Source organism: Lupinus angustifolius, chromosome LG20 (assembly GCF_001865875.1).
Source record: "Lupinus angustifolius cultivar Tanjil chromosome LG20, LupAngTanjil_v1.0, whole genome shotgun sequence".
Lineage (NCBI taxonomy): Eukaryota > Viridiplantae > Streptophyta > Magnoliopsida > Fabales > Fabaceae > Lupinus > Lupinus angustifolius.
In genome coordinates this window covers 19427675-19446559 of record NC_032028.1, presented here as the reverse complement: position 1 = coordinate 19446559, position 18885 = coordinate 19427675, and the positions used below count along the sequence as shown (strand labels likewise).

Here is an 18885-nt window from a genome sequence, read left to right as displayed (position 1 = left end):
AGTGGTTCATCAAAAAATGATGCACCCCATGCTAGACCCTGACATTTGTAATGAAATCTGCACAAATATAGAGTGAATAAACAACACAATAAAAATATTTCTTGTGAGTTTAATTAGTTGTTAAGAGATTTTAAATTGGTTATAGAAGAGAGAGAAATAGAAGAACAAAAAGGAAAAAGATGATAAATACCTTAAAGTTGAAATAAAATAAATTTTAAGCCAAGATAAATAATAGCAGCAACAACAACATGTTCTTGCTTAAGACATTTAATATGGAAAATTGATATATTTATTGCTTCAAATAATATATTAAATGATATATACTAGAAAGTATATCTATACTATTTTTTGCTTCACATAATGTTCATACTAAAAGGTAGTAATAAGTCAAGATGTATTACCATGTTCTCTTCAAAAATAGTCTTGAATATTGCCATGATATAGAACATTTCAATTTTGTAGCTATCGGAAAAATTCTTCATTAACTTGTTATGTAATGCTTTTAAGTACATATATTTTTCTTTGGTGCCTTTTACATATATTTGAACCTCATAAAATGTGATAAAACGTGACAATCTAAAAAGTTCAATTTTTTTATATTGATTTTTTTTGTATAGAAATTTAAAAATAATGAAGACAAAATAAGAAATTACATATTACATTATGGTAAAGTGTTTATATTGAGTTTTCCCTTTACTAAATAATGATACATACATTTCCACGCAGATATTTTTCTTTTATCATAGTTTCAGCGCCTTACTAAACTATCCTATTGGAGCAGTACAACGTGTTTACACGTGACACAGGTGGGCCCTATAAATGAACAACTTACGTGGCAACACATAGGAAACATACACAAAACGCAGCGTTTTAGTGATCTATTGCGTTCTATAGCAGCAAGCATCGAATTTCGAAGAACCCCAAATCTTCATTTCTCATCCTTCTTCGTTCTCAATTCTCAATTTTAGGGTTCTTCCTTCTTCTTCATCAATTCGTCTTCTTCTCTCCTCAATCGGTGAGCCTTATACGTTCTCAACTTTCTATCTTCTTCAGTTTTTTAATTGATTGAGTTTTTCGGTTTTTGTTTTATTTTTCCTTGCATGTTTTCATTGATATGTTTCCTTGATTTTGTTATCTTGTATTTGGAATGAAGAGTTTGTGGATCTGGATTGTGCTAATTGATTACTGTAAATATCAAGCTCAATTACATGGTATCTCATACAAAAGAAGAAATTTTGATGTTACGTTTTTATTTTCACATTTGAATTTTTTTCGAATTTCATTTCTGAAGCTCGTATTCATTTCCAAGTGCCATTTTGATGTTACTTTTTTTAAAATTTATTGTTAAGACTATGGAAATTCATGGGATGGTAGTAGATGACATCATTTTACATCTGTTGTGGGTTGCGTTTGTTATTAAGGTAGAACAATTGAGAAAAAGATTGTTAATGGTGGTGGAATCTGGAAAGAATTGAGGATAAGGTATGATTTTGAGAAGAATAAGGCAGGTATTCTAATGTGAATGGGGGCCTAAAGGACCTACTGGTTTTCAACGCCTTGACAAAGGATCCACAGAAACATCACATGCGTAACCGATGAAAGGTGCCAAAGTCAAAATGCTTTTTGACTGTCTGATTATTTTAGCTTATTGTCATCACAGTTAGAGATTAGATATGGCTGGAACTTTTGGATATTTTTCAGCCACAAATGGGCCACGACTGGCCCATGCTGGCACTTCGCCTCAGCGTGTTACACGCCTCTTTGACTTTATTTGACTGCATCGAGAGGTGACCGTATTATTTTCTGTTACCTCATTTATAGTATTATATTGATAATTATTTTTTTGTACACTATATAAGAGGAAAATGTACATTCTTTCCTCCTTAGTTGTGCACCAACTGTGGGCAATTAAGATGTTTTCCATAAAATCAATAGAGTCTCATGCGCTTTCTGTTTCTTTGCATCTGATAATGTAGCTTTGTTACAGTGCTAAGGGGTTTTATTGTCTTGAGACAAGAGGCACTGGATAGTGCAATACTCAATAAATAAAGGCATTTAACAATACAAAACTTAAGATAAAGATAATTATTTGACTGTTTTGTATTAACTTGCCTTATAAATTAACTTGTCAAGCATAACTTCACAATTTGTTAGGATCATTTTAAGGCAATATTTGCTCTTAATTTAATGCCCTATGGAAACACCTTTATTAGATAATAATGTGCTTCGGAGTGTTTGTCTTTTATGTTGTGTATAAAATTTTTGCTATGCCCATCATTATAGTATGTTTCTTTTGATGTCTGGTGAAGGCTTCAATGATTTCCGTCTAATTTGCATTTGTTCATCTATGTTTATATACTTTTCTGTTTCTGATTTTCCCTCCTATTTTTTCATTCTGAATTAGCCTCTAGATTTTGGAAATGGATGGACCAACTGGCCGGGGTGGTGGTGGAGGAGTGGACTTGTTTCTACCAAATTATAAGTTGGGGAAAACACTTGGCATTGGGTCCTTTGGCAAGGTGAAAATTGCAGAGCATGTATTGACTGGTCATAAAGTTGCCATAAAGATCCTTAACCGCCGCAAGATAAAGAACATGGAAATGGAAGAAAAAGGTCTGCACCTTTTGCATGCCAATAATCTTAATCTCTATCTTATTGTGGGACTCAAATTTAATTGATTTTAGTTTTCTAGCATTTTGGTAAGTTTCGAATTATAGGTTCAAGAACACTAGGTATTAGGGATTAACTGACTTTCTTGAGCCATAGTATTGTTCTTTATGTCTGATGTGGGTAAGTCCTAGTTGATTAAATATGCTTTCTTTTTTATTAAATATGTTGCAGTGAGAAGGGAAATCAAAATTCTAAGATTATTCATGCACCCTCATATTATACGACTTTATGAGGTCATAGAAACCCCAACAGACATATATGTGGTTATGGAGTATGTGAAATCTGGAGAGCTCTTTGATTATATAGTAGAAAAGGGTAGGTTGCAAGAAGATGAAGCCCGCAATTTTTTCCAGCAGGTATCATATCCTAATATCTTTGTACTTCAGATTTGAGAATTTATGTTCATTATAAATTATTTAGGCTAACTTTGGTTTTGGAAGCAGATTATCTCTGGTGTGGAGTACTGTCACAGGAATATGGTGGTTCATAGAGACCTGAAGCCTGAGAATTTACTTTTGGACTCTAAATGTAATGTGAAGATTGCTGATTTTGGCTTGAGCAATATCATGCGTGATGGTCACTTTCTTAAGACAAGTTGCGGAAGTCCTAACTATGCTGCTCCAGAGGTTTGTCAATCCTTAGATCAACGGAATTGGTTGTTGTTATTAATGTTACTATTCTTTTAGAATCATATTTCCCTTCTCCCATGGTTCATATTTCCTGGTTTACTGTAACTTTTCGCAGGTCATCTCTGGGAAATTGTATGCTGGACCTGAAGTAGATGTCTGGAGTTGTGGTGTAATTTTATATGCTCTTCTCTGTGGCACTCTCCCCTTTGATGATGAAAACATTCCAAACCTCTTCAAGAAAATAAAGGTATCATTGTTCTTCATTTAAATATTATTTTTCCTTTTTTATTTTGTGGGTTTGAAAGGATTGATAGTTTACCTACCATCATAATTTCAAATTATTTTCTTAACTGGTTTTTGAGCTTGGCATTGTTCTAGTGGAGTTATAACGAGGCCAGAAATGCGTAATAGTTTTTTGGTCCAAACTTATCATATCTTCTTTAGCTGTCTTTGTTTTCATTAAGGTAGGTGGGTGCTCCTACCTTGTTGCAAAGATAAGTTGGTTTAACTAACATAGTTTGCATAAAAAGTTGCACATCAAACCAGTAAATTACCATTAAAATCCAAAATAAGAAGAGCATTATTGACTTTGATGAGTAAATAATATATTACAAGTCCCAAGATAACATATATTAGTAACCCTAACGAAAGGAAGAATTGTACTACTTCATGGAGATCAGTAAAACAGATGAAGGTGGTCAAATTCCAACATTCCATTATCATTATTCCAGTGGGATTCATCATCTAATAGATGAGTGGGAGGGAAATTGCCATTAGCGCCTTGTTGAAGGCAAGCGATTGAGAAGATCCCTGGTGGATGTGTCAAAGGACAGATTACTGATTGAAGTGATGTCCGTGAGTCAAGGCGGTTGGGTCCGTAAGGAATGAAAATTGAGGAAACATGCCATTGTTTATGCCAGTTTGTTCAACCTGCCTGGCTAGTGGAAATTGTATAAGTCCGCACATCTTATGATCTTCCACTCATTCCATTCATGATCTCATGACTTTCATCTTTCTGAGGTTTGATGCATTATCACTGGTAATTTCAGCCTGTAAGATAATCCAATCTTATGCATTTAAGTGAAACCTTGACAACTTCGATTAAACTGTTTGGTGATGTTAATAATTATTTCTGCCTTTTAAATCAGATCTATCTCTTCAAAAATGTTATCTGCAAAGAGATTTAATTTTGCCTTTGGACTATCTCTACTCATTATTTTTTACAGGGTGGGATATACACTCTTCCAAGTCATCTGTCACCTGGTGCTAGAGATTTGATACCAAGGATGCTTGTGGTGGATCCTATGAAGAGGATGACCATACCCGAGATACGTCAACACCCATGGTTCCAAGCGCGTCTTCCACGATATTTAGCAGTGCCACCACCTGATACAATGCAGCAAGCCAAAAAGGTTTGGTTATTATATCTCTAATGAGTTTTTTCTTACTTTTTTAATTCTTATGATATTTCTTTCTGTAACTCTTAATCTTCTACATGATTCCCATTTGCCAATTGTTTTGTGTGGGAAAAGCTGTATGTTTTCGTCAACGAGTTTTCTTGGACTTATGCTGTTATTAGTAGTCAAAACTCAAAAGATACATTCTTCCAGTGTCTTGGAGCTGAGCTGGTGAGGTGAAGTGAAGCAAGACAACTAATTATAAGCTGAAGCCAAAGAGTTCCATGTTATTTTAGATTTTTCAATTTCACTTTCCTTCTGTATACCTTCTCAGGCTTATAAAATGAGACTACTTGCACTTTGAACTTTGTTCTTTTATTATTATAATAATAATTATTATTATTATGTGTTGCCTAAGAATATTGGTTTTAAGTCAGTGCTTGGGTTTAAGCATCACATAGCTTTACAAGCCACAAGTTCTAAGGCGTTTGTTTTCATTTGTATTTCTGTGGCATGCTAAGTTTTAACTGGCTTTCACTTCAGAATGTGTTTTAAAAGTTTTGGGCATTACACATACACATTGCATATAAGGTGTTTGTTACTTGATATATTATACTCAATCCAAAAAAATTATAAACAACCAATACCATGGTTTTGTAGATTGATGAGGAGATTCTTCAGGAAGTAGTTAATATGGGATTTGACAAGAATCAATTGGTGGAATCTCTTCGCAACAGGCTACAAAATGAGGTTTGCACTCTTCATTTTCTCTCCGTGTATATGCCAACCTGTCTCTTATCACCATCCATGTATTTCAGGGTACTGTAGCATATTATTTGTTATTGGACAACCGGTTCCGTGTTTCTAGTGGCTATCTTGGAGCTGAGTTTCAAGAGACAATGGTGGGTTAGTTTTTTCTTTAGTTGCTTAAGATTTCATGAGTTTTCAAATGAAGTGATTTAGCTTATATAATAGTTAACAAGACACATTTGGTAATTTATATCTATTAGATTTTGTTAATTGTGTGTCTAATGCCTGACCAACACTATTGCTTATAATTACATGAATGCGGTACAATATTATTAAATCATAAATGCTAATCAATGCTCAATCCTTAATGTTGTGTACATGCGCTGAAACTAACTTTAACACGTGGTAAATGCCAAATTGATAGGCAATATATATGTGTAGAGACAATTGTAACGAGGCATGAAAATCGTAATTGCCAAGTTCGTTACAAATATATATTCAAGCTAGAGCATACAAATCATAATAATCCCCCTCAAGCTAGAGCGTACAAATCATAATCGCCAAGTTCGTTACAATATATTCGACTTGGGACCATTTGGGAGATTTGGTGTGCATGTCAACAAGTTTATCACTGGAACAGATGAAGTTTGTTGTCATGAGGCATTGCATGGTAGCTTTCAGCTGAATGTATTCATTATATTCATCAGCAAAAACAGTGACCTCCTGTTTAAAGGAACAGGAGGAATGACCTGAGTAATATTACCTGACTTTTCTGTTGACGGTCCTTAATGTGCCACTGTTCCTCAATATGACCAAAGTGGTTGCAGTAATTGCTGTGTGGAGTGTGGATGCGAACAATTACCACCATGATCACCCGGTCTATTTCCACGTGCATGATTTACTGACACGTGTTGTAGAGTCCACAGAGATAGAGAGAGGAAGAGCAGTAGATTGAGAGTCGCAGCAATTGTTCACTTACAGTATCATAATATGGTACTGAAGGGCTGGATAAGATCTGATTGTAGAATGAATCAAGGTCCGGAGGAATGCTAGGCAAAGCAAGGACCATATATAATTTGGTGCGTTGCTCCGAGTGTGTCTCTGCATTATCAGTGAAAGGCATAAGGGCTTCAAAGTCAGGAATGAAACTACCAAGCTTACCAGATAGTTTCCATGTCCATGGTGTCTTTCTTCAGATTAACGAGGTTTGACATGATGGTATAGAGATGGTTGATGTCATCAGAGTACACCTTTTTGGCTTTGTTCCATATCTCATAGCATGTCTGGAAGGCACAATATTGGCATCAAGAGAGTGCCACAATACACTTCATAATGAGGCAACTGATTTGTTTCCAAGGAGGTTAATCTTTTTGTGTTGGTATATCCTTCAGTTGTTTGATGTGATGGTCGTGACGTCCCTGTACTGTGAACCAAACTGGATAGCAGCAGCCTAGGTGGCATAATTAGCAGGTCCAGTGAATTTTTCACAGGGTACGAGAAGGACGTTGGTGAAACTAACAGCAGCGGGGGCAGAATCAGACTTGGAAGCGAAAGACATTCTGTCCTAGGGCTGGGGATAGTATGGTGTTGGTCGCCAGAGGCTAGGAAGGTCACTGGAAGAAGAGCCGCTGAGTGGGATGCAGCGCGAAGAGATGCGTGCTGCTGCGGCTGGAGGGTTGTCGGCGTTGTCTGTCTGGGATGGCATGTGCAAACCGGTGAAAGGAGGCATGCAGGGGTGGGTTGCGGAGGAGCAGATTGCTGTATGAGTGGCTGAGGCAGCGGGGCAGTTGAGAAAGGGGAGAAGGGCTATCTAGATGGAACCCTAAACTATTGATACCATATTAGGTTTCTGATAAATGTGTGCCTAATGTTGACGACACACTATTATTGTATTTATAAATACATGAGCGGGGTACAATATTATTACACAGTAAATGCTAATCTATCCCTAATGATGTGTTCATGTGCTGAAACTATTTTGAAATGTGCTAAATGTGATAAAAGTGCTACATTTAACAGTATCCCAATTGAAATGAGCAACAATGTCTAAATTGTTAGCTACTGTCTGTTAGAACTATGGTTTATCATCAGTTAACCATGTGATTGAATTTATCCTTCTGGCTTTAACATGGTTCTTCAGGGATTTTGTACCTATGAAATTGTAGGTTTTCTGTTCTTCATAATTTTTTCGTCTGTTTCCTTTTTAAAACTGAATAATGCAAAACTCATCAGTTTCGGTTTTTAATGTGACTGCTAGGATTCGGGCTTCAATCATATCCCTTCCAGTGAAGTTGCTTCCCCAGTTGTTGGGAACCGCTTTCCAGGGTATATCGATTATCAAGGAGTAGGAATGAGGCCACAGTTCCCTGTTGAGAGAAAGTGGGCCCTTGGGCTTCAGGTGCAATGCTTTAATTGTTAGTTTTTTCCCATTCTGAAACTGGATTAAAAAATAAACAGTTTTTATATTGCTTGACTTATTGGTACCATCTCCAGTGATGATTCCTAGATGTTAGAGAGGAAATAGTTGTTGCATGTCTGTGATTTATAACTCATTCCATTTCTCATATGAGGGTTTGGGGTAGCAAAATTGTGATTGAATGTGTTGCTTATGTACTCCTTTCCTCTATGGATGTACACACATAAGCTGTGATCTGTGACATGTTAGTAATAGACTGATAGTTGCCATCAGAAATATGTTTTGATGTACTTGTTTTATTAGTTGCTTGTGACCATGGTCTTCTAAACTGTTGGTTCTGTTTTATTACTTTTGATAGTCTCGAGCCCATCCCCGTGAAATAATGACTGAGGTCCTTAAAGCTCTGCAAGAGTTGAATGTTTGTTGGAAGAAGATTGGACACTACAACATGAAGTGCAGATGGGCTGCTGGCGTTCCTGATCATCCCCAAGGAATGGTTAACAATTCTGTTCATGATGATCATTACTTTGGAAATGATTCCACCATTATTGAGAATGATACTGTTTCTAAATCAAACGTGGTCAAGTTTGAAGTGCAGGTAATTATCCCGATAACAATAATCTCTATTACACCTTCAATTTCAATGAGATGTTTAATGGTCAGTTAGGAGTCCTTATCCACTGAGAAGTGGTTTAGAGCCTTAGCTGAAGTTCTTCACATTATTTTACTTCCCTCCTCACCCCTCATTTCTTATTACTAAGACAATAGAGAGATTTTAAGTCATCGTTGCTATTTTTTTGGTTCTTTGGACATCCAATCAAATAATTCTATTCATTCATTGATATTATATCAAACTAGTATACATACGGAGATTGCAGTTCTTTTGTTAATTCTGTCATTGTTGGGTAGCTCTATTTCCCCCCTGAATATTCTCAACCTCTTGTGCTTACAGCTTTACAAAGCTCGTGAAGAGAAGTATCTGCTTGATCTTCAAAGGGTCCAGGGTCCACAGTTTCTTTTCTTGGATCTTTGTGCTGCTTTCCTCGCGCAACTTCGCGTTCTCTAGAACACAGATTGTAAGCTCACAAGGAAGACTTAAGATGTTGCTTGTGAATAAGCTGACAATGTAAATATAAGTTCCCTTTCTGTATGGGTTTTATCTTCTCTGTATTGTACTTTTTAGTATACCCTAAGTTTTCATATGGGTTATCATGATCATGAGGCAATTCACTTCCTTAATCATGGTCTTTGGCTAGGTCTGTCTTTTTCACAGTGAATTGGTTTTTTTGTATCAATCCGGTGAAAATCTCTGGGAATTTTATGAAAGAATTAGTCCCCAACAGACATTGCTATTTATGTTGTTAAAACTATTGTTGTAAATTGACTACTGGTGCTTGTTGCTTGGAAGCAGAAGGGTTGTTTGGCTAGGCTGCATTTTAAATAAGTTTGCAGGTTTAGCTTTTTCCCCATGCATAAAATTCAACTCCAGTTATGCTTTCATGGTTTTGTTTTTGGGAGTAAAAGTATGCATGCTATTTAACAATAATCGTGTATTGAATAGTAAAGTTGTTGTGAAGAATTCAATCCCTCCCTCTTTAAACTCATTTTAATTATGTTTCTTGATTTCAAATATTTGTAAAGAAATGTTGAAAATAAGAAAATGTTTTCACTGTTTTTATAAATATTTTGTAAACAAAAAAACAATGGAACAATGTAGCACTGTTATATATATTTATCTTCTTCCCCTTCTCCTTCCTCTAAACAAGTAGGTGTTGAATGTTAACTTTAGGTGTAGTTTTATTGCAATAGAATAATCTTCTTAGACTCAATCTTGTATTCTCATAATAGTGTTGACCCAATGGTGTTGATGTTAACTTTATCATACATATCATTGATTGTTTTGAATGTAAGCAATTTGAACACATTTCTTATCAAGAAATTTTCATAATACCTCTCACTTTATTATATGTTTTTACCAAATTGATGTGTACCATATGTAAGTCTATCCATTTCCTTCAATATCTCTTCATCGATTGCAGTAGCAAATATATAGCTATCATGGTTAAATTATCTTCTCTCATAATTGTCATAGTATGACATATGAGCTTATTCTCATGATTATTTGCACAATTTTGTATGGCGTTCTTATTCTTATAAATAGGATTAAAAGTATATCCTCCACTCCTTGACATCTTATACCACAATATCTAATTAAACAAATATTAATAACTAATGCCCCACTCTTGTAATACACGAGCCTCAATCTATATTATTTGACCTATTCATTTTATTACTTTACATCTTTTTCAAAGCTTCTTTTACCTTTAACTATCGAATTCAAAGATAAATTGTTATAATTTTGATCATCTCTTTCGTGTTTAGTCTACCAATAATTTTGATCATAATTGAAAAGCTTGTGAAAATAGTTTTTCCATTTCCCCTTGATATCTTTATCATTATCAATACTTTTCTATCTTCATCTTTAATCTATTTCACTTTATCCTACTTTCTTATATTTCTTTCCCTATTCTTTCCTTTACAAGCTTACAAATGTTTTTCCCTACCTAGAGATTTGTGCAAGTGCAATCCACACTTCAATTTTTCACTTTGCTCCCTGCTTTCTTGATCTCTATCTTAATTCCTTGTATTTTTTTTCCAACTTTCAATATTTTTATCCATAATGCACTCATTAGATAAACTTGTTTTAGGAGAAATCAAGGTTCAACCATTTTATGATATCCACTTGAGGCTTGTCAAATCAAGCAACATGTTCTGTTTGGATCTTCTTTTGGGGTATGAATATGTTGAAAGAGTAGAGTGATTAAGCTAGGAAGTTTTTAGCATAGCTTTGTATCACAGCATGGTCAGTGTGGTATAACTGACTCAGTAGTAATAATGAAACATAAGAATGCTTCATAACAAGTGAAAGTTTAATCCTGATATCGCCACTAGAGATGACTTTACTTAATCGCCACTGTCCGAGAATTAGTCTCACAACTATACTTATAATGCCTAGTCAAAAGGCCAAAAGAAAAGGAGTGTTGTTAGTTATGGTTGAATTTCTAGTTTCCTAGCATGCATGCTACTACCAACAAGGAGAACTACTCAACTTTTATGAGCTACTTATCATCAATTCATTACAATTTTGATTATTGTCTTCTTTACACTATGAGTGCTAACAAACAATGGTAATTACTAATTACTTATAGAAAGAAAAAAAAGGGCAGCCGAAGTACGAGGCTCCCACTCAGTGAGGCATGTGGAGGATAGATATATGCAACTTTACCCTGACGAGAGACAGCTTCTGATACTAATTAGTCATACAGGTGCTAAAATTTTCCATACTCTTTCCAACCATAAATTCTCAATCCTAATATTATACAGCAAACAACAAATATATTACACCAAGGACCACCAAATCAAACCTTAAGGGATGTTCCAAATTGAGGGCACATTACAGCTTAACAATCATATGCAATACCTAACATTGTTAAATTGTTATTATGAAGCTATGCAGTTGCAACTGACACAACCCCTTAGGAATATGGTCTATGAACTTATGCTTCAGAACCATAAAGTAGCGGCAAGGTTCGACTATCAGACCTTTCGGAATAGTTGATTGGCGTCAGAGCTGGATCATTATATGCATTGGTTAACTTGTCATAAAATTCAGGCATATTGTGTTCATCATCTGCTCTGTCCTTCTTAATCAAACACTGCAGAAAGGAAGATATTCATAAGAATAAGACGAGTAAAACGAAGATAGAAATGCGTTGTAACTTCATCGGAACCAAAGGAAATGCCAAAAAGCATTTTATCTACATGTTGCAAAAGGTACTTAGAGATCGTCAAGATTAGCATAATTTAGGTGAAGCCAACCCCAAAAAGAACTAAGGTAGCTTCAAATAACCAAACCAACCCATTCCTCAGAAATAATCTTGTCATAATACATGGTAATCAGAATCATGTATGGTCAGTTGCGAAAACATACAGGTTAATTTATAACCATCATAATCAATAATCATGAAATTCAGCAATTATCATCAACCGTTAACGAACCTCGGCGGGATAGTTCTTGAATAAGGGGAAGAACCGTTTCTGGCAATACTCATTGAATAGGAGTGTGAGAACAGGAAGAGGAACTGTCAACCCAGATGCTAGAGGAAGCTTCTTCAAACCAAAAATCCCAATGACTATTACATGCATAAGTACCAATGACAAAATTGTGGAGTTGTGCACTGTAGGCCAATACCCTCCTCCAGTCTCGTACTTCGGCACATATACTTTTAACAGCTGTCACAGAAAGATATTTAAGGTATCATGAGATTTTGAGGAATCAAAATAGAAATGAGTAATATCTGCCATTTAGGATTTACGACACCATGAAGTCACACACTTAACTTTCATCTCTATTCGGCCATGCCCCGACCCTTTTATACCTCTAGGAAAAAGTTCAAATTCAATTAAGTTGATTTCATGGATGAAACTATAAGCATTGATCACTGAATTTTTCTCTCTCTCGGTGCATGTCTGAGAAGGCTAAGGGCAAGGAAATTAGCAGATGAAATGGTTGTCGTTATGATTGGTTGAAAGACAGGTACACACACAGGACTATCCAAACAATGATATTCCCCTAGCAAAGTTTCATTTGATTGAACAACCTATTAACCAAGAATTATTTTTTAAGATACACTTTTGAAACCAAAGGTTGTGTGTCCTATAATATCTTCTTATCATAGCTCTTTGCATTGTATATTAGAAAAAAGGAGTAACTAACCGTTTATGTAGTTAAGTGGTCATGTAGTGTTTCATACCGAAGAATTAAAATTAGAATTTTGGACATTGTACGATTGTCAAGAGTGAAAACAACCAAAGAGTTGAAAAAGCAGGTGTGTTAGTTTGTGACTTACTACAGCCGAAGAAAATGGGTGACAAACATAATGATCATTATGTACTTTGAATTTCAACTTTACGTGGTTATGTCGGGTGAAAATTTTCATAAACATGCAATATTCTTGCCACTTGTCTAAAAAATACATTATACAGATGCATATTACACAACAAAAAAGGAAGAAAAAAAAAGCAAATGCATAAAAATCGCAAACCTGGTTGCGGTAAATGATGTATCCCAAACAGAAGTAGACCAGGAGAAATGGCAGTATCAATGGAGCAAGGATGAAGTATGTTACACCAAGAAGAGCAAAGAGACGAATCCTGGGAATTTCACTGTGGTAAGGAATTGATGGGGGATCAAAATCATCAACATTTCTTCTGAAAATTCGATTCACAAAACTGAAAATAAGTTTAGTCAATTGAAAGAGCTCGGATGCTATAGTGGTCCATCCAGTTGTCACAACATACGCTATGAAAAATGATGCCTGCACCAAATATAAAATGTAGAAAAGTGAACTTCATATCCTCCAATTCATGGAATAATATTTTATAAACAACATAAAAGATGTGATTTCGGCTAAGTAAAAAATATTAATGCAAAGGAGTGGCAAGTAAAAGAATATAGAGTATTGGTTGATACATGAAATAAAATTGAGCGAGACATAAAATCACCGATAACTCTGTCGCCCTCTATAAAAATATTGGTTAACTTTGTGAAACATCATACAATTGTCTTGTGGATACAACAACTGGTAATTATTCTCACCTGTGATGGCACAGCTTCAGCTAATACTCTGGGAATCTCTTTGGGTTCAAGAAATATGTTCACCCGATAAAGAACTGAACCCGATAGTACATTTGCAAAGAAAATGTTCCATATGGAAAATAATAACACTTTAGTACATGCACTTTTCTGTATCAGACTCCATGAAATGTACCCTTGCAGGGATGAAAGCATAACCATAACAGGTGGAATAAAGGACAGAAACATCTGAAGAATCAAACTGGGAAGGTACCCGGTAACTACTTGGCTCACAACTGACCTGTAAACAAATATTCGGAAACTCAACTTAAGTTATCCATGATATCGAAAAGAGTCAGTGCTAATGTAGAAGTAAAAACTATACTCTCACGATTTGGACACGCTATCGTAGATGAAGATAAAATTCAACAGGTAAGATTTTCCACTTACAGTCTTAGTATGCTTTTCAAAAAAGGGAACCAAGTTTCCAATTGATCAAGATGTGTAAGGCCTTGTACTATTGCAACTGGGATTAGAAATAGAACCGTAAGAGAAACACAAGCAACAAAAACCACCAGCTTGCTGATCCATCTTCTAATGAATGAAACAGTAAACAATGGCCAATAAACATCATGAGGCTCGGGAGCTTGCTCCGTAATCCATTCCGTGGGATTGACACCTTCTTGAATGTGTACGGCTATTGCAGCACCGAATCGTGTCTTAAATGAGACAAAGGCGGCAGGAACTTCCTTTAAGTTGAAAGTGATTGCAGATTAAGTGTATGTATTAGACAATACACAGCATCGTCATTATAACCATACTAATAAAAAAAATATCTATTGCAGAAAATATTACCAATGAACTAAATTTCTTGAAAGCCAAATCTAGTAGTCACCATAGTATTTGAAAGGCAAAACTAGTTATGTTCAAAACAAAATCAATCCTGATTACACTTGCTAATCAGAGTAAAACATTGTTGCTTATTGGTTTTCAGTGATTGACAATCCGAAAACAATTTTCCCAAAATCCAAATCAGATGCTTGATTCCGTTTTTCTTCCTCATTTGAAATAGAGCTGGTATATTAAGATACAATTTAGTGCTGGTTTGCCATCACAGATTGTCATTATTAACCAAGTTAGAAATAAAGAACTAAAACCAAATCTTAGCAGAAATTACTATCAAGGCGTTGGTCTAATAGTGTAAGACTCCACTAGATCCCCAAATAGACCAAAATGTCAATGATTCGATTCCTGGTAGTGACACTTTGTTGGGAGGGGTAGCCACACGCCCCGAAAGGTATTAGTTCCTTACCCATAAGGTGAGAGGACACCCTTGGTTATACCAAAAATCTTAACAGAAAATTTGGGTTAAATTTGCAGTGAAAGTCAATTTGGTATAAATTAATGATTTAATTTAATGAAAATGATAATCAAAATACTTCGGTTTGTTATTAGACAGGGTATGACTATGTGAGGCAGAGAAAATATTGAAAAGCCGTAGATGAAACGTAGTATTACCCAAGTATTGTAGGTTATCGATGCTAGACATTATAGTTACCTTTGCTGCCACTGAAGACTGTTCCATTCTCACATTATCTTCTATGTTTCCCAATCTTCTTTCGTAGTGATCTACGATATCAACTTTCGGCCCGACAATTCCCAAAAATCCATCACGCTTGCGCCTTTGAGGAGCATCATTTTTACTTTTCAGATGGGTAAGCCTTCTGTATAGTTTATCTGCATCAGTCTTCAAAGAATAAAGCAAGAAAAACGAACACTATTAAGTGCAAGCATGTCAAAACATACCCTTTGACACAAAATTCTACTTATGCTCAACAACAATGAAAATACTATAAGAATATGGCAGATATCGTCTGATCACGATGTATTGGCATGAATGTTCTTTTACCACTGAATGTGATTTTGAAGTTTGCTGAAAAATGCTTACTATAAGATTTTGAAGTTTGCTGCTTCGACGGACTACCGAATGTGAAAGATATGTAGAAGGATGATACTCTTGGAAAAAGCGTTCAACTGCATCACTACATGTGCTTCCACGTGGAATAGGTATGCCACGAACTAATATTGTAAACTGATGAGGTTGAGGCTCGGACGAATAAAAGCAAGAAATTCTTTTTGATGAAATGTACCCATACTCCTACATATAGCATTGACATTAAAAAAAATCAATCACTATCTTTATAAAAGAAGAAGAAAGTTCTGAAAGTATTTACTAAGAAAGCTTGTACAATAAAACTTACATAATAAAGAAGGTAACAAACAACTCCAGTGAAAACATATGCAGCAGAAAAATGGATCCATAACCTTGATAAGGGTCAAATATAGGTATCAGAATTTCCATGTTATAACTTATGTAGATAAAAACTAAGTCAAAAAGCAACAAATTAAAGAAAATACTCATGATTCGTGAAACATATCATTCATTTCACTAGTTCTGTAGTCACAACAGCAAATAAAAACAGGTTTTTGTCAAGAGTGTCTCAAACTCCGGATGGATTTACATGTTTTCATGAAGAAATGACGTTTTAAAACCGTTAGTTCATTATGCAAATGTGCAACAGGGAAAAATCAGACTTCTTAATTTAATCAGAACCTTCCATGCCATTTACGGAAAACTGTTTGTATAAATACACGCTTCAGAAGAAAATGAAAATTTCCATATCTGATGTCAAAATAACACCTACATATCAATATTTCATATATGTATTGTTTTTCATCCTGGATAAACTAAGACCATATCGATCCATAAATTTCACCTGTTCGAACCATTGTTAACATTAGCAATAGTGAATATGTCCAAAGACTTGTGTTGAAAATCTGAATTATCTTTAAGCTGACTCCCCATATAATTGATAGGAAGTAGGATGAACATCCCGATAATTCCACCGAAAGCAAATACTTTTAAACTGTACAATACCATAAAAAGAAGAGGGAAATGGATCAGCTGAACCAAATAAAATAGCCCTTCAAACAAAACACAAGATCACGGAAATTACAAAGACCAGTAACCTAAAGATAAATATGCGCATGAAGACAAAAGCATCCAAGCCTGAATTTGACAAGAATTCTTCCTCGGAAGGCTCCCATGCCTTTCTGACCCAACCGGCAGTAGGTAACAACCGTTCCAAGTTAAATTGACCACCCTCTTTAACTTTCCCTTCGGCAACTAAGCGTGATGCATATACAGTGATATTACCGGGCTGCTTTCTCAATATAGAGTATAGGGTGAAAAATACAAAACACAGGCCAAGGTTTATTGCAACAGATGTTAAAAGAGCAGAAAGAATCATTATTGAAATTTGGTTCAAAATAGCAGATCGACTTTTACGCCCGATAAGACAACTGTAGGCCTGAACACAAATAAAATGAATCCCTTCACAGTTGAACCTGCATAAATAATATACTATCAATTCATAGTCTAGAACAGATTAGTGAAGATATTTGTAGTTAAGATATGCATATAACTACTGGAAATTTAGTTATCCAATATAGCCACCGAACACAATCATATAGATGATGAAGTCAATACGAGTTACTCAACCTTATCTGTTCAATTTATTCTATAACGGATAGAAGGGTCTTGGCTTGTGCTCTTTGTCTATAGTTGTAATTTCTCTTCTTGTCACTCAACAGTCACCATTGCAAAAAAAAAACACCTTATAAGATCGAATCCGTCATTTAAATTGCATTACTCACTTGATTAATTATAATGATCAATTGCAGGTTTGCAAAACTTTTAAAGGAGTATCTCCTGATTACCCTAGACGATAAGCTATAGGTGTTAGTTAGGGGCAACTTTATTTTCCTTAAGAATTTGTTTGTGAGTTAGTTTTTGGAGGTGAATGGAGGGAAGAGGAAGACGTAAGAACCACGAAATACACTTGTGAGAGGACTCTCGAGCCTTCCTTTTCCATTCAATCCCCTCCAAAAACCAATCTCAGTCAGTTGCACATCTAGCTTGAGGGTTTGTGCTTATATTCCTATCATAATGTAAAGACGCCCCTTGAGAAAGCCCACGGGAGGGAGGGACTTACTCTTAGTTAACACATAAAGTCACCCGAGAATACGCTTAATGTACAACCAAAAAGGAGGGGATTTCTTATCCTATGCGCAATGTGTGTATGCTTTATTTCTACTATCTATGGTCTTTGCATTCTTCTTGCTCCTTACAAGTAATATGAACATATGTACATTAAGATCTGTTTTTATACTCCTTTTATGAACAAAATTATCAATCTAAGATTAAAATATGTATGAAACATATCCAAAATCTCTTCGCAATGTTTAATTCATTAGCACAGACCTCAAAAGTTTCCTCTTTCTGTTTCCATTTCAACAATTAAACTAATGACAGACCAAGGAATCAGTTTGAAGTTCGAAACAAGTCAAATGAAGTGAAATCATAAGAGCCACTTCACAAAGGGAGGGAAAAACCACAACACAAAGAAGCTAAAAAATGACTAAGAAAAATAATTTTGAACTTAGCACAAAATAAATCAAGTGAATAATACATCATTTAAAAGTATCCAAGGATCACAATTTCTGAAACCCATTACAAACCAAATAAATCACATGCATAATATATAGGCACCTACTTCTTCAGTGTATCAATATCGTTATAGAATATAGAATTTAGATAAACATTTACACTTTCAAAAATTACAATATGATCCACTTCATTAGCTTCAAACTTATAATGCTACTATAATCTCATATACAAAATTCCAAAAAAATGTTCAAGCCATGACCCTTGAGTTAAAAAAACAAGAACAACCCAGAAACACAAATGTTTTAAGAATTTAAAGGGCATGCAAGAAAAATCACATGGTATAAAATATCAAACAAAAAGATCATGTATAAGTATAATAACCTGGTTATGGAACAAGAGAGATAAGAAAGACAAAGTACTAAGAGTGAGGAACCGACACAACAATGAATTGAAGTTTGGTTATTTTCTTTGTGTAAGTTATGAAAGCAAAAACTTCCACGTGCTGCTTCCTGGATTCTTTGTTTAGAAGCATGTTTCTTCTTTTGGGTTTTATTATTATAATATGATATTTTTTCCATTTTCTTATGTTTTTTGAGTTTGATCCAAGAAAGAAATTAATGCTTCCATGTGAACATTACTATCTTTTTTCTTATATTCGATATAGATTTTTTTTTTTATTGATTCAAGTATATACCAAATGTGTTTGGTTGAGGTGGAAGTAAATTCTTATTCAGATAAATTTTAGCTATAAAATCAAAAGTTTAAAATTTTGAATAGTCTTGTATTATCTCGCTTCACATAGAATTTATATCTGATTTAATATGTTAGGATTTGTATTTCACTTTTAGATTATATGTACTTTATTATTTTAATCATTT

General features: G+C 34.9%; 2 protein-coding genes across 2 annotated transcripts; one reads left to right on the top strand and one right to left on the bottom strand.

Moving 5' to 3' along the window:
- Nucleotides 874-9299, top strand: LOC109336348 (SNF1-related protein kinase catalytic subunit alpha KIN10-like). The gene is made up of 11 exons (XM_019572887.1): nucleotides 874-1015; nucleotides 2405-2613; nucleotides 2842-3026; nucleotides 3114-3296; nucleotides 3415-3546; nucleotides 4526-4711; nucleotides 5357-5446; nucleotides 5515-5598; nucleotides 7704-7844; nucleotides 8221-8460; nucleotides 8815-9299. The coding sequence occupies exons 2-11, from the start codon at nucleotides 2421-2423 to the stop codon at nucleotides 8926-8928; spliced, it is 1548 nt and encodes a 515-aa protein (XP_019428432.1). The 5' UTR covers nucleotides 874-1015; nucleotides 2405-2420; the 3' UTR covers nucleotides 8929-9299.
- LOC109336542 (CSC1-like protein HYP1) lies at nucleotides 11184-18516 on the bottom strand. The gene is made up of 11 exons (XM_019573208.1): nucleotides 18389-18516; nucleotides 16528-16905; nucleotides 16275-16424; nucleotides 15759-15822; nucleotides 15446-15655; nucleotides 15056-15244; nucleotides 13948-14246; nucleotides 13522-13798; nucleotides 12968-13240; nucleotides 11922-12155; nucleotides 11184-11578 (listed from the first exon to the last, which is right to left on the bottom strand). Exons 2-11 carry the CDS (start codon nucleotides 16806-16808, stop codon nucleotides 11420-11422), a joined length of 2136 nt encoding a protein of 711 aa, XP_019428753.1. The 5' UTR covers nucleotides 16809-16905; nucleotides 18389-18516; the 3' UTR covers nucleotides 11184-11419.